Source organism: Gymnoscopelus braueri (assembly GCF_963280865.1).
Source record: "Gymnoscopelus braueri genome assembly, chromosome: 7".
Classification (NCBI taxonomy): domain Eukaryota; kingdom Metazoa; phylum Chordata; class Actinopteri; order Myctophiformes; family Myctophidae; genus Gymnoscopelus; species Gymnoscopelus braueri.
In genome coordinates, this window is record NC_137608.1 from 26,473,326 (window position 1) to 26,489,721 (window position 16,396).

A 16,396-nucleotide genomic window follows, 5' to 3' on the forward strand; every position below is an offset into this window, starting at 1 on the left:
TTCTCCCACGTCCCCATAGAAAAGGGATCATACGATATATATCTATTGGCAGAACCCAATTAGGCCTATCTGACATAAAAATAGTCTTTAGTTTAAGTATCAAGTTGATAAAATAGATTTATCAAAACCCCCTAATTACTTTTTCGTTTAGGCAAAATTCCCATTCCCCTTATTGGATTTTCTTAGAGCAACTGGTGGACTCTAGATATGATTGACACGGTTTGTTTTGGAAGTCTTTTTGTTGCAGGCTTAAGTTATATGCATTAAGAGTCTATGGCAGTGTCTCAACCTTTTCAGGCCGCGACCCCCCAAAATAATCATATTTGAACTGGGGACCCCCACCCTAATAAGCACTTGGAATTGTAGGAGTTGAGGCATTACATTTAATTTGACTCGGTTCCACAGATAAATATTGTGAAAATAGCAGATTTGCTCACTGTGAGCAATTTCTGCCTCTTTCTTATTATTTGACAATTTGGCCAATGTTTGACCAGTTTTTTTTTTTTAAATGACTTTTGATGCAGTATATATATATTTTTTAGGTTTAAAAAGGCTTAAATTGTCACTTCACTAGAACCACTAGTCTATGGTTGACTTTAGAATGAAATGGTGTTATGGTGTTTGGGTAATTTGAGTTCTAGGTCGTCATCTTCGCTGGAGTGGACCTCCATCTGCATCTCGTCCGAGTCACTGAACTGCGAGTGTGGGGAAAACTCTCCATCACTGCGTGGCGAATGTTTGGATTCCACCCCAGAGGACGAAGCCGCGGGGGAACACATAGCTTCTTCTATCATGGCGGAAAAGGCTTCGTCGAACGAGTTGGACCGAAAGGGAATCCCGTTGATCTGAACAGGTGAACAGACGGAGACCGTCGCCCCCCTCCGACAGCTTGCGACGGACGGGCTTTTATCATTCTCTGCGTCATAGTCAGTGGTGGTGGATGAATGCGTTAGGTCACACTTTGGCGGGTTGTTGCTAGAGATGCTGTTGTTGTTGTTATTATTGTTGTTGTTGTTGTTGTTGTCGTCGTCGTTATTGGTGGTGGTCTTCTTAGTCGGAGGTGGCCCCTCTAGCAGGTCCGCCAGGGCGTTGATGTAAATCTGCGCCATTTGCAGAGTTTCGTACTTGGAGAGTTTCTTGTCGTTGTCGAAAGCCGGGATGACCTGGCGCAGCGCGTCGAACGCGTGGTTGAGCCCGTGCATCCGCCGCCTCTCCCGCGCGTTGGCGGCGGAGCGCCGCTGCTTCTGGACGCCGTTGGCCGGCTTGGAGGACGGAGCTCTCTGTCTGGTGGTCAGAGCCTCGTCGCCGCTGGGAAGAATGGAGCCGTTCAGGCGGCACAGCTCTCTGACCTTGAGGGAGGAAGGGGAAGGGCTCTTGGCAGCCTTTCTATAGCTGGGTGGGCTCGGGTGACCCGAAGACGCCGTAGAGCCACTTTCTGGAAAAAAATAAAACCAAATCAAATGTTTAGAGTAGGCCAAGTTAAAAAAAGAAGACAAAAAAAGAAGAAAATCCAATGAATTCAGACAACGCTATTGTAATTAACAGTTACTGTGTTAGCTGAAGTCATAGGCTATACTCTTTTGCCATTAAGGCGAATCAAACACATAGAAGCCCACCATTTAAGAATTTGCATTGACTTAGTCCTGACTGGTCCCTGTTGCAGCTATGATAGCCTATTAACCACTACCACTCTTTTCTTATCATAGGCTAAAACGGACCTGAGCGGAACTGTGGCTACGCTGCACTACGACCGCTTTTTCCAAACAAATCCTTTCGCCAAAACTAGCCGATCTACAAGGCAAGCTCAGAACACTTATCAATGTGCACACATGGCTGGGCTTGTAGATCAGCTATTTTTGGCAAATGATCCCCCCAGAATAGGGATGCATGTGCTCAAGAAGAAACAGCAGTCCTTTGCTCACCGTTATAGGAGCCAGTGCTGGGGCAGGGTGACAGGAGCTGGTAGTCAGGGGAGGAAGAGGCGTGTGCCGCGCAGGTGCCAGGAGGCTGCACCGGAGCCAGCCAGGCGCGTGGGTCACTGCCGCTGTCCACGAGCGCCAGGCCGGGTGGGATATAGCCGGGCTCCTCTCCTCCCCTCTCCACCAAGCCCGAGACGCGTCGCCTCGACTCAAGCGTGCTCCATTCATGATGCGCGCTCAGCACTTCCATGTCTTCAGAGACAGACGACCCAACAGGTATAGCAGCGAGAATGGCTGAAGACAGTGGAACTCAAATGCAAAAAAAAGAATACAAAACTTGACACGCTTCTTCACTGCGTTCTGCCGTGGTCTCGCGCCGTGGTGAATGTGACTGTGTCGCGTGCAGGACTCCTTCTCTAGTGTCTCAAGGCGCGGCGGCGGCTTAAAAAGCGGCACGCGCCTGGGAGCCCCCCTCCTCGCGTTGGTCGCGTGTTAGCGTCCAATGAGAAGTCTCGGTTAAACCCGAGAGAGTGGTGATTATTATGGTCCCTCCGAACCCGACTGTTTATGATAATGCTGCCCACGGTTTAAGGAGTGTTTAACGGGAGGGAGGTAAGGGGAACCTCCCCCAGGGCGCCACGTGGGGGGATGATGACAGTTTTAGGTGAGGAGCGTGGACAGCGCGAGCTTATAGAGCAAGAGGAGGATGCCTACCTATACCCGTCTGCCTGTCAAACAGTGTGTGTGTGTGTGTGTGTGTGTGTGTGTGTGTGTGTGTGTGTGTGTGTGTGTGTGTGTGTGTGTGTGTGTGTGTGTGTGTGTGTGTGTGTGTGTGTGTGTGGAGACATGGATATGACAGAATCACCACTGTTTATCATAATGCCACGGTTTAAAGAGTGTTTAACGAGAGGGATAAAATAAGGGGCATAATATAGGCTACACGAAATCAGAATTCCCAATGTCAAAAAGGCTAGGCCTAACGAAACAGATGAGATTTTAGCTACACCAGCAAGTCTATGCAAGAACCTTTTAGTTTAAGTATGTTATTAGTGTTTCAGTATTGTTAAGGGTGGTTCTGAATGTTAAATGTCACAAAATGTACTGGCTTGAACATAATAAATGTAATTACAAAAAAACTTTAACCCATTAATAGTCTACTACAGGCCTTAATTTGGCCAATATCAAACCCAGAAGTGACAAATCCAACTTTCAAGTTCTGTATAGCCTATGAATATCAACAGAGCCAGTTATTATGAATGAGCACAAAACTTTCTATTGTTAATCTAGGAATTTGGAGAGCCGTGAAAACATTTGACCAAAGAACTTTGAGCTGCAAGGAGGGGACAAAAAAAAAGTTGACCAAAGAACTTTGAGCTGCAGGGAGGGCAAAAAAAAGTTGACCAAAGAACTTTGAGCTGCAGGGAGGGCAAAAAAAAGTTGACCAAAGAACTTTGCGGCTCCTGGGGCTCGCCTCGCGCGCTCATTGTCAATGCAGCGCTCTCTTCCATTCTGTGAATGCTATAAGACCATCTCCAGTTTCCATCTTTCTTTTGTAGCGGGACTCAAACCTTTTGATCCGGCTCACGGAACGCCCTATGTGTAAAAAGGCCTTCACAGGGAACGGAAATATGAGCAGGGGGCTCAGCGCGCTCAGCAGTGTTTCCATCCATACTGACACGAGCTGTATGTGCATGGCGCGCGGCTGCAAGGGAAGAGAAAGTTCAGAGAGCGAGAAGACACATTGCGCGCACGCACTCACGCAAAACAAACACACACGCACACACACACACACACACACACACACACACACACACACACACACACACACACACACACACACACACACACACACACACACACACACACACACACACACACACACACACACACACACACACCCCTATAATATTCAATAGTCTAGGCGGGCCTATTATAAATCGAAGGCAATTGAAAATAATAAGCTAAGGAACAGGCATAAACCAATTACAAATTAATTATGCCCATAATGTAATATATAAAATACATAGGCGGCCTACAATACTTTACAGTAGAGCAGGCCTATTAATAGGCCTATTTATCTTGGTGGCTTGTATAAAGCAACCTTTCTTTCCAACCCCTGAAATGGCAACTTGTTAAGACTATACACTTTAATACTAGGCTACTACTACGACTTAATAAAACTGTAATACGAATGTAATACTAAGAAAGAAAAGGGAAAGAAAAGTTTAAGAGCTTATATCTAAATCTAAATGGCTGGCCCCCAGTCCAACGCAGCCGGGGGAAAAAATCCCACAATTTCAGAGATAAAAACTGACATTAATCTTTTCTATTTTTATTCATGTATTCATCATCGGGGACGGCTAGAGGTCTGGCGCCTAGCGTCCGCCTCCTCCTCTCCACAACTAACAACTCCCCAACTTTAAAGTGCCTGGCCGGGCTCCTGAAGCTAACAACAGGTTGGATATTGTAGCTGGCGATTATTAAAGTGTCGCGGCGACAATAGAGACTCTATGTTCCATTTGTCACGCCTGGGGGACTCTTTGGGAAGAGGGGCACAAAATGTGTCCCCGCGGGGGCTTCCAGTCCACTGGAGAGGAGTCTGCGTGCTGCTGCTCTTCATTCCAGTCTCCCAGGAAACAGGGAGCCAGCGCGCGACGCCGCGCACGAGACTGGAGCGAGTGGACTCTGGACTGGGACAGTGGTTCTCAACCTGTGGGTTGCGTTGTACCCCCAGGAGAGGGGGGGGGGGGGGGTCACCAGATGACACTGTACAGTCCACGGGCATTGCCTTTCTTTTTCTTTTTTCCCCCCATACAATTTAAGGACTTTAAGACTAACAGTAGCCTAGACAGTAAATGACTTTTTACTGCCTCAAAAAAGAAAAGAAAAGAACAAATAAAAGAGGGGAAAAAAAGACCATTAGGGCCTACTAAAAGTAATCAACAAACTATTCTATAAAAACTGGTTAAACATAGGCCAAATTGTCAAATAATATAATACAAACATTTTGAAAAATAGCTGATCTAAGCTCAAGTTGTGAGCTTGTAGATCTACTATTTTCACAATATGTATCTGTGGAACTGAGTCAAACTAAATTTAATGCATGCCTCAACTCTTACAATTCCAAGTGCTTGTCAGGGTGGGGGTCCCCAGTTCAAATTTGCTTATTTTGAGGGGTCACTCACAGCCTGAAAAGGTTGAGAAGAGAACCACTGGCTATAGGACACGGATTCCCAAACAGTGGGTTGGGACGGTGACGGTCCCAACGGGACCCATTTGTGGGTCGCGGATTTTATGAGAGAGAGAGAGAGAGAGAGAGAGGAGTCTGCGTGCATGGTGCTGCTGCTCTTCAATCCAGTCTCCCGGGAAACAGGCAGGGAGCGACCAGTGTTGCCAGATATCGCGAAAGAAACAAGCAACCAGGTCTAGGAAAACAAGCCAAAAAGAAGCGACTAGGCCACATGACCTTTAATCCGCTTTTTTTTTTTTTTTTAAAAATAGCAGATCTACAAGCTCACAATGCGCTCACATCGCGACACGTTGTGAGTTTGTATCTGCTATTTTCAAAAAATCTTGAAATAAAATGTGGAATATGGAATATTATTTTTGAAACATTCTAACTCCCTGGGCACAAAACATTTTCGTGAAAGTGAGAACCACTAGTTTAAATAATAATAATAAAAAATGGAGGCAAGCCTAAATAAGCTACTAGACTTTAGAAACAAGCCCAAAACACCGCAACCACCAATTTTTACAAGCAACTTTACAGAAAAAGAAGCCCAAAGTCGCTTATAATAAGCCGACATGGCAACGCTGGGCGCGACGCCGCGCACGAGACTGGAGCGAGTGGACTTTGGAGTGGGACACCGTTTCCCAAACAGTGGGTCGGGACCATTCTATGGTCGGGACCCATTTGTGGGGTTGCAAACACATTTTTATATAAGTCAAAATAACTATCCCTTCATATTTTGTATCCTACATTTTGTTTTAGATTATTATTATTTCAAAATATTTTCAAAAAACACATGATTTTTTTCAAAAGAATTTAATGAATACATAAAACGAAAATCAAAGAAATTCCATAAACTAGATATATTTTTTAAAGAAGTAGGGAAAATAGCAGATCTACAAGCTCACAATGCGTCTGTATAGATCTGCTATTTTCACTAGTTTGGGTCCCGGTCAAACATCTGATTTCTCTTTTGGGTCTTGAGCTAAAAAGTTTGGGAACCACTGGGTTGTTGCAGCCTAGGAGGCAACCACTATTTTCATAGTGGTTCTGGTTCTCAACCGGTGGGCCGGGGCCATGAGGCTAATGCAAGTGGGCCAGTTCAGAACACAGTTCGTTGCTGGTGCTGCTGGACACAGAGTGACAGACAGTTCAAAAGAATAAAAGTCCGCACAACAGCAAGTGTTTTAACACAATTAACAGTGGTTTTCAACCCTTTTCATGTCAAGGTCCAGAGCCATGGACCACCATTTGATGAGATTTAGACTCTCAGGACCCAAGACTTAGAATATTTTCCCAAGCTGTATTGATGTTGGTACCATAGGAGAGATGACAGGCAAACGTTGATCAAAATAACAATTATTTAATTAAGTAATGCAGATGTTTAACAATAATTTAACGGGTCCAATTGGTTTCATTTTACACTCTCAAGAGTTAAAGATCTATAAGGGTCAATTTGGTTTCATTTTACACTCTCAAGAGTTAAAGATAAGGGTCAATTTGGTTTCATTTTACACTCTCAAGAGTTAAAGATCTAATAAGGGTCAATTTGGTTACCATTACCAACTCTCCATCGTTTAGCTGGGGACCACCTGGTGGAACCCCCTCAAGGACCACTGGTGGTCCCCGGACGGACCACTGGTTGAGAACACAGACAGGATATAACAACGATATTAATTAGCCTATTTCATTGTGATAGGCTACTGCTAAATAGGAACTTAACGTATCCTATAGTTCCACTGATCCAAGCTTGAACACAATCGATTGATTGATCATAACATATCTGACATGCTGACCATTGGCTGCCATGTGGTTTGTTTGTTTGATTGATTGATTGATTGATTGATTGAATACTTTATTAACAGTTTAAAATAGTGCACTACAGTATACGATTATACAATGGTAGGCTACTAAAGGGATAACACAAAAAGCCCTGGCTATTAGGGCTTGTTTACATTGTGGTCCTGTGTATTCAATTCATCGACAAAGAAAGAAAGAATTAAAGTAAGTGTAGAAGAGGTCAGATGGGTGGGCCGCGAACGCTTTTGAGATTTTCAAGTGGGCCCTGATCCAGAAAAGGTTGAAAACTACAACTGGATGGTAGAATGACAGTCAAACGATGATATAAATACGACGATTTGATTCGCTGCAAGTGTCCGCCTGACCCGGTGGAAATGTGCCGACTGTTCTGGATGTTATGCAAGTTTCTTAACAGGTGTGTCACTGTCAAACGCTGAAATCAGAGCTGCAGATTACCATAAGGTTCATTTATTTTATTTCCCCCAAAGTTCCTTTTCTTGCAGCTGTTTCCTGGCAGCACTAGATTTTGTCCAGATGGGATAGAGAGAGACAGAGTAATACACAGACAGACAGACAGACAGACAGACAGACAGACGTTCTACTCATGTTTCGAAAAGTTAAATACTGCCACTCTGTGGTTCAAGAAGGCAACTACATTTCACGGCTTCACTGAACTGCTGAGCCCTTGCCTCTGATACATCCAGCTGTTAACAGCAGCATACAGGCCTTTCATGTCATATTGAGGATACAGGAGTTTAGCTCATGCTTGAACACAGATTTCATGGCCTAATATGAGATAAATATCAAGTTTGAGATACAAAATTAACACAAAAAACCCAAACCCAAAACATTTGATTACCTGGTGGTAACCCTCTCTAAATGGTGATAAAAGGATAATATCACAGTTCGGTGCAGAACTGAGTCTAGTTGATTTTGTGTGTGTATATTCAAGTCTGACATCAAGTCTGACATAATATTCTTGATTTGATCACTCTGACAAAACAAGCTAGTTTTTTTGTGCAGTGATACTGTACATTAAAGGGAACCAAGAATGTTGATGAGTTCAACTAAGCTCCCTCTGTAATATCCATTTCAACATCTTGCCTATATGAGCAAAGACAACAATTACCATCCCACTGTAGAAAACCTGTTTATTAGACAAATTATACACAGAAAGCTTTGCCACTTGTAACAGAGGCCCCAGTTTGTTCAGTTTTTGAATAATATGCAACACATACAACAAAATAGGCCTATATTAAATACTGTACATCATAAGTTTTTGAAAATTATCAAGTAAATCCTTTACGATCTATGTATGAAATTAAAAAATGTTAACAGATAGCGCAAGAGCAAGTTTGTGCATGCTTTCTTTTTAATCAACTTGCCACCTTTTGTTATTTAGCCAGCAAATAATAGAATGAACTCAAGATGATGTGAGAAGAGTGAACAGTTTGTTTGTGTTGACCTTGGGCTGGACAGAGGAGAACCAAATGCCGTAAGGTGACTGCTAAACTCAACACTATAAGCTCATACTGATATACTTTCTTTTTGTTAAACAAAAATAGCATCAACATGTAAAATATACATTTTTATAATGTCTCTGTCATTTATACTAAATAAAACTTTTTTTTAATGTTTGTGTCCTATTTGTCATTCAGTAGCCATACTGTAGCCTATTATAAGAAAAGAACACCTAAGAACGCTTGCCTCAAAATACTGCAGCCTGGCTGAGTTCTCTACGCACAACATTTTGCAGTTTTTAGTTCTTAAAGATAACAAACTGAAAGCCTGTTCTAAACAACTAACATTATCAATTATTAATACATTGTTAGTGAAAAAGGTTTGGTTCCTTTTTACCATCCCCACCCCCCAATCCACAAAATAGTCCTCTAATTCTCCTGATGTACCGTTCCCCTTGCCCACCCCAAAATGCACCTTAATGGTCTCATTTACTCAATTGGCACTTTAAAAAACAAGTTATATAAACAGTACCCTTAACATTACAGATATGAAATTGAAGTGTATTTCGGACTGACTCATCTCATAAAAAGGCAGCCATTGTGTTCCCAGTAAGATTCCAATGAGCTTAAAGGACAACTCTTTGTATCATTACAATGAGCCTAAAAGCACAGCCATTGGCTCACTACTGTTATACAGTTCCAATGGCGAGCAATGTATGGGAAGTTGGGTGGGTACAGAGAGCAGGTTGACGTAAGGCCTGTACTGACGATACTCTTTAGATTGGCTTTTCCTCAACCAGAATACAACTCCATTTAATCGTTTGACCTCGTAAGTGGTCAGTTAATGGACTTGAAAATGACCATCACAGAATGAGATTTTGTTTTTAAATCTTCTGAGATACTGACAGTATTAAAATAAGGTAAACCAAAGATCAAATAAAGTAAAAAAATAAAAGTCTGAATGGCGTAATGATGCAAAACCAGAGAAAGACTACATCACTCATTTAGCAGTTGTTCAAAGTTGGCTGAGAGCAAAAACAAGTAGACAGCTCAGAACAATGTAATTTTTTTGTACTTCCTGACCAAAACACATTCCACGCATTAAAATCTTTTTTCTTTTTTCTTTTTCAAAAACAAAGTCAGTAAAAGACATATAACAAGCCGTAGCTTTTTGAAGTCCATTTTGTCTTTTATCCGTTTTTTTATTCTTTCACTTTTTTTTTTTTTATATCATCCCTTTTATAATCCTCTCTCTTTCAAGTCTTATTAGAGGTTCTCACCTTGCCTTGAAAAGCAGACAACACAGTATGGTGAGAAAAGAAATTATCAGCTCTACATACAATCAGTTAAGATTGATTTGTACTTAGTTGCATGGCGGTGTCGTGCACCGAAAGCACAGTGCGCTGGGACGCGGTGTGAGCTGGTAGTCAGCTATTTTCGTTACGCGACACCCGTGCACAACTAAGCATAAATCAAGCTTTACAGGTCTGTGGGCACTGGTACAGTGCAGTGGGATTGACAAAGAGTCTGTAATGAGCATCAAACGGCCAAACGTTTCAGGCTGATGCACTGAAATGGAGGAGAAGAAAAAACGTTTTTGAGTGACTCACCGAATGGCGAGTCAGCAGTGTCAGATTGTTGCACTGTAGTGGGATTGGGCCGGCTTCCAGAGCGATGAACTGTAATGGCGTCAGAATGTATTCAGCTTGAAGTCTTAGGCATAATCAGGCCATTGTGTGGACACCATTTTGGGTCTGATTTCCCATTTGGAACTACAGGTATTGACTTATGGAACAACATCAGTGCAGAAGAGGAAGAGAGAGAGAGAGAGAGAGATGCACGGGAGCACAGACTTGGATGGTCTCCTATTGAAAAGACAGAGTAAGACAGTAGTGATATTTTCCTATAAGCACTGAGATGGTGCCTATATGGATAACTACAAAGCAACTCTGCAAGTATTCCCTGGGCCCAGGACAAAACTATACAGGGTCCTACCGTTATAAAACCACTGCCCCTTGATTTTTCTGTATGAGCCCCTTTGTGTTCCTTTGGAGCCCTTGGCAGCTATCCTGGTTATCATCCACTGATGGCAGCCAAAGAACAGAGAAGAGTTTTCTGTTGTTGTAATAGTTGTATAAACCAAACCCTCCAAGGCGGGGTTTAGTTGACGATAGAAGTCATTTCATTACAGTACATGTCCATTACATGAAGCAGTCCTCAGATGGCATAAAACGGAATAAAAAAAAGAAAAACCCAATGAAAAAAACGATCCCACAAAGAATCCCTCAAACAACCACAAGAACAACAACAATAAAGCAAAGACTCAATTCTACACCCCTCCCCATGATCTCCCTTTCCATTGTCACTAGCTGGTTTGCAGGAGGACAAGCACCACCCAAGTGGACCTCCACCTCCTCCATCATACGCAACAGCCACCCCTTGAACGACCCTGGCAGAACCCAGAAAAAAAAGATTCCTATGTACATAGATCTTTATCTTGGGATTTTCTTTCTTTTCGCAGTAGTGTGTTTGTTTTATCACCCCATGACTCAATCCGACCACCCCTCCTCCGCCTCCATCTCCTCCTCCTCCTCCTCCTTCTTCTGAATCAACTGCATCCCTGGCCAAGTCTCTATATGGAGGTGCCCCTGTCCGGGTCATTGCCGTATCCGAAGTTGGGTCCCGGACCCGTGGGCTGGTAGGGGATGGAGGACATGGTCTTAATGGGACTGCGGAAGAAGCCGCCGTTGGGGGCCCTCTGCCTGAAAGGGCCCACCCCTCCAGTCCGGTGGTGATCCTGGAGCATGCCGCCTCCCCCCCCGCCAACGCCGCCCCCGAATCCGGCAGCGAAGCCGGCGGCGGCCTTGGCGGAGAGGCTCCGGCTGAGGGTCTGGATTTGCTCAGGAATGAAGGTGGTGGTGGTGATGTGGGTGTTGCGGAAGTCGCTGATCTGCTCCAGCGCTTGGCGCGCGGCGGGCAGGGCGTCCATGTCGAGGGGCGTCAGATCGATGGAAGAGGTGGAGAACTGCTTGTGGGGGCTCTCGTCCTCGGTGCACAGGCTGTTAACCCGCCGGTGTAGGTGCTCCAAGTCGATCTCCTTATCGTCCTGAAGGTAGGAGGGGGAGGGGGTCAAATGATAGGAGGGGGAGAAAGGGACAGAGTTGGGGGTGGAAGGATGATGGAAGGGATAGAAGGAAGCAAGGGAAGGAGGTAAAGAACAAGTGGAAGAGAAAGGAAGGGAAATGTGGAGAAGATTGAGTAGGGGATGAATGGAGTTTGACGGATATTTACAAAGAAAGGAAGGATGATTAGGAGTGGATTGGGTGGATAGAAGACAAGAAGGGAAGGAAAGAGAAGTGTAAAGAAAAAGAAAGAAGAAAAAGGAGGATGACGAGTCAGTGAAACAGATATGAAAGAAGACATTTGGAGGAAGGGTGGGAAGGAGGTAAAGACAAAAGAGTGAGGGTAGTCCAGGTAGTAGAAGGGCCATGACGGTACAAACAAGCAGAGATACAGGGGATAAATATGATGAGACAGGACATACAGGTTGGAGAAGAGGAGGGCATGGATTTGTTTCCACAGTGAGGATGTTATCCATCCAGCAGGGTAAAGAGACAGAGTTTAAAAAAAAAGAGAGCAGAGAGAGCAAAGGGAAAGAAGGATGAGGCCATTATACATGCCAACACAAACATTAGACAGAATGAAAGAACAAAACAATCAATAACACGGAACAATTAAGAGACAGAATTAACGGGGCAATGCAGCAGGACGGTGAGGAGGAGTGAAATGTAACACGTGTGAATAGATGAAGCAATGTTTCCATGGGAAAGTTTGGGAGTGACAGAGAGAGTGGGATAGAAGGAGAGAAGAAGGGAAAGAGAGGGAGGGATACAGAAGCACACTCTGAGCTGCAAGTGAGGATATCGAGAGAGAAATATACACACACACATACACACACATTTCTACGAGGTGTATTAAGGGAGTGTAAGCTCATCTGGAATACGCACGCGCTGCCATGTCACATACCGTATGCTGTGATTCCAGTGTGTATGTTTTAGTTAAAACAAGCATTACCATTATCATTCTCTATGACACTATACATGCAACTTATACTGTGCGTGTGTGTGTGTGTGTGTGTGTGTGTGTGTGTGTGTGTGTATATATATATATATATATATATATATATATATATGAATTGTGCATCTACTGCTGTATCTTATGCATGCTTCAAAGGGCATTGCTATGACCCATTATACCAAGATATTCACATTGAGATTAACATCTCTTTTTCAAGTGAACTTTGCTTTGGCCATATCAAAAGTATAAATAAAGCAACTGTGGCTCATTGACATATTGGTATAAAATAGGCTGCAAGATAGCTTTAAGTTCACAATATCACTGGTAAACAGTTTTATTTAACCGATTACTTAATTCTAACAGTTTACAAGCAACTAAACCGAAAACATCACTTAAATCCTACCTTAACTTAACTTAAATTTAACTTAACTTGACCTAACTTAGTTAACTTAACTTAACTTATACAAACTATAAAACATACAGATATCTCATCAATATATAGAAACCGCTCACATAGATACTGCTCACATAGAAATTGCTTTGGAAGTTTTTACAGATGGTAACACTTGAGAATGAGAAGTGTCTCATGCTTGTACTGTATAGGGAAGGTCTGGGGCACTGCGGAGGTGCACGGTTTGCAATTCATGGTTGTAGGATGAGTTGAGAGAAACGGTTGTAGGCAAAAACACACATGCATGTACTGATGTGCACATGTACACACACACACACACACACACACACACACGTCCATGGCAGTGTGCTTCCTGAGTTTTTGAAGTAGGTAGGATTTTCTTTTTGCCAGGGGTGGGGGTGGGGGGCGGTGTTGGTCTGGGGGTCAGGTAAACATCTTGCGGCTTAGACGCACAGTGTTCATATCATTGGGACAGACTAGAGGGAAGGGACATGTGGGTTGGAACATCCCATTGTGGTGCATATGCTGTAGGAGAGACAAACACAGGTTTTTGTGGGAGCTAATCACGTTGTGTTATTCAGCCACACAGACAGATTTACTGACCATGTTTGTTGGGTCTGGGGCGGGGCTGGAGGGGGCTCTGTACCCCCCATGTACATGCAGTTCAGGTGCGAGGGGGACCACCTGCAGTGCCCCCGTTTTTCCAAAGGAAGTGACGACAAGAAGACGATGAGGGGTCGTTCTTGGTGGTGACATTATAGTACGCATGGTTGGGTGTACAGAGAAGTGGAAAAGGGAGGTATTCCGCAGAAGGGCACGGAAGGAAACGAGAGGGAGGCCTGCAGGCCGTTGGGAGTGTTGTGTGGGAAATTACGAGGGAAGAAGACAAACTAAGGAAAGGATAGAGGAAAAGTCTTTGTGTGATAAGCAGAAGGAGGATCAGATGTGTGATGTGACTAGTTATGACGGGATGGTGAAGTCTGCTCTGTCCCTATAATGGCCTCTGCAAATATTTTGAGAGACCTGAATTAGGCTAAAGCCTAATATATGAGCAACATGTTTGTATGACAACATATAAATTAGGCCTAGTGGGGAGAAATTGGCATTACAGCTCTACAGTGTATTAAGGCCTTGTTTTACACTCTCTCTCTCATCAATTGAAAAAGTCATATCCTCTTCTCCTCAAGCCCGATATTTACTTTGTTGTACGAGGGTGTCCGCGCATGACACCGTCGTACTATGAGCCTAAATTAAGCATTACTCAGATCCAATTAGTCTCAACTCACTAAAAAAAAAAACTACCACCTTCCCTCTCCCTGCTCATACACTTATCTGATCTTGTCAGCATACATTGTCACTCAGTACTATCGCTCTGACGTTATTCTACCAGCCTGTCAGCTGCTTGTAATGTTGATGTGCTACGAACAGAAGGTTTGCTTGATGACTGTGGTTGTTATACTCAGGTTGCACAAAATGTAATTGTAAAACATCAATGTTTTGAGAAATTGAATTAAGGTAACTTAAAATGTTCCTTGGAATGTTCTTGTTCTTCGCCAGTAGCATCAACTTAGACATGTCTATTTAAAGGTAAATATGAGTAGATATTCTCTTAATTGCAAGCATCTAACCACAGATATAACTCTCTGTAGCATGCAGCACCAGGCCTGAGAATAAATAGCTCCTATGTAGAGACCGCATTCTCAAAGTGCTGCACTGCTTGCTTCAAGATGGAAGGACTACTCCCTCCAGTGGCATAAAGACATCACTGCAAACATAGTAAACTGACAGCATGTCAACTGTCAAGTAATATAAACCTCTTGCTTCTGTAAAGGTAAAAGTGCTTTCAACATGCAGCATTTCTGTAAACACCAAAGTTTCATTCATTCTAATAAGTCTGATTGCTGAACTTAGATTTTCTTTATTGCTCCCTTTATCAGGGCCATCCATGAAAGCAGCAATACTGATGAGTGACACCAGTGTCACGCCAGTGTTACCAACCAGCGGTAACATGGCTCATCTATTTATCTCCTACTGTATGAATAACCTTGGGGTGGGAGGAGAGGTGGCGAAGGTGCTCATTCTCATTTTGGGGGTGAGCTCGGAGGGGTTGGCTGGTTCGAAGGAGTGCTGCACAATCAGGGCGCAAGGGATGTCGCAGCATGAAGGGGGCTGGTAGCGGCTGGCTGTGGGCATGGAGGCATGGCCAGTGTGGGCCATCTGGTTCAGGCCGTGGCCACCCAGGGAAAGGGGATGCTCGCTGGCACCATGTGGGCACGAATCGGCGGCTTGCCTGGCAGACGGCTCGTCTGCCTGTGTCTAGCGTGTTTGAGTTTGCAAAAGTGAATGTGCACGCGTGTGTGAGTAAGTAGGAAAGAGAGACAGTGAGAGAAAATGTGCAAGAGAGAGGGGGCGAGCGTGACAGAGAGAGAGAAATGGAGTGGATATAAATTCATATATAGATAAGTGTGTGTTGTGTGCAGGTTTGATAAAAAAATCAAATAAACGTACGGCCAGGCAAACAACACAGAGACACAAACAGCAGACAGGCAGAGAAGAAGGATGAGAGACGGACAAGAACAGGCCGAATGAGTGGATGGGAGGGTGGAGGAGAAAGAGAAGTTGGGTGGAGAGACAGACAGGTGGGGGGTGAACAAGAAGAAACACATGGCAGTCAGTCAGCACACACAGATAAGCAGGTTTTTCTGTGTTGCCGTGTCTTCATAGAGACAGAAGCACAGTCATTGTATACCTGGAAAGGGTAGATGTTTAAATGGCATTTTCTATTGCTCTTTCTCTCCCCCACGCCCGCTACACCCCTCAACACAGAGTACTTATCTACAAAACAAAGCAAAAAGGCAACATGAGAGCTTTGCGCCACAGTGACAGAGAATATTTCACAGAGTTAGAATGGGTGTGCCAGGCAATCCTAGCTAAACCGATAACGCTACACAAAATGCTTGGACATTTTAGGGGTACCGAGGCATATTAACTTTATACACAAGGAAATGCCCGCTCCACTCATTCTAAATCCATATGGATTATATGAAATATCAGACATGGTCAAAACCAGAGATGCTACCACTGTGGAAAGAGTTCTGTCAATGACAGGGGGGTAGTTCGCTTTGTTTGGGTTATTCCTTAAGGATGTTTGCTGACAACAGTACAACAGTACATTGTACAACAGTAATTTATGGAATTGGGACTTTTAACGATGCTATTCATTCCAATGACAGAACCCTTTCATGCAAGTCTCTGGTAGAACATATACAGGCTAGAAAAGTAAAGCATTATGGCTGTTCTGTTGTACAGGTTTTTCTTTCTATTATATGGATGAAGTGGGCCTCAGACACTCATTTGGAAACAGTTGTTCCTCTCAGGTTACAAAAATAAATAACTAAAAAATATTGTGACAAGAAATGTATAACTGCTCCCAAATCAGTGTTTTCAGGTCCCATTTCAGCTTTTAACAGACATATGTATCACCAGACACATACCCCGA

The 16,396-nt window shown here is 43.7% G+C and overlaps 2 protein-coding genes across 2 annotated transcripts in view; both read right to left on the reverse strand.

Moving 5' to 3' along the window:
- Window positions 1-596: 596 nt before the first annotated feature.
- atoh1a (atonal bHLH transcription factor 1a) lies at window positions 597-2,169 on the reverse strand (the record flags this gene model as incomplete). The annotated part of the gene is made up of 3 exons (XM_080433550.1): window positions 597-975; window positions 1,066-1,435; window positions 1,923-2,169. 3 exons carry the CDS (start codon window positions 2,167-2,169, stop codon window positions 597-599), a joined length of 996 nt encoding a protein of 331 aa, XP_080289676.1.
- An 8,871-nt stretch (window positions 2,170-11,040) lies between these two features.
- grid2 (glutamate receptor, ionotropic, delta 2) overlaps window positions 11,041-16,396 on the reverse strand; it is a gene marked incomplete at both ends in the record, with an annotated part of 751,979 nt that continues 746,623 nt past the window's right edge. Inside the window, one exon of the mRNA XM_080434189.1 lies at window positions 11,041-11,514. Coding sequence (XP_080290315.1) covers window positions 11,041-11,514 — 474 coding nt within the window. The remainder of the gene's footprint in view (window positions 11,515-16,396) is intronic.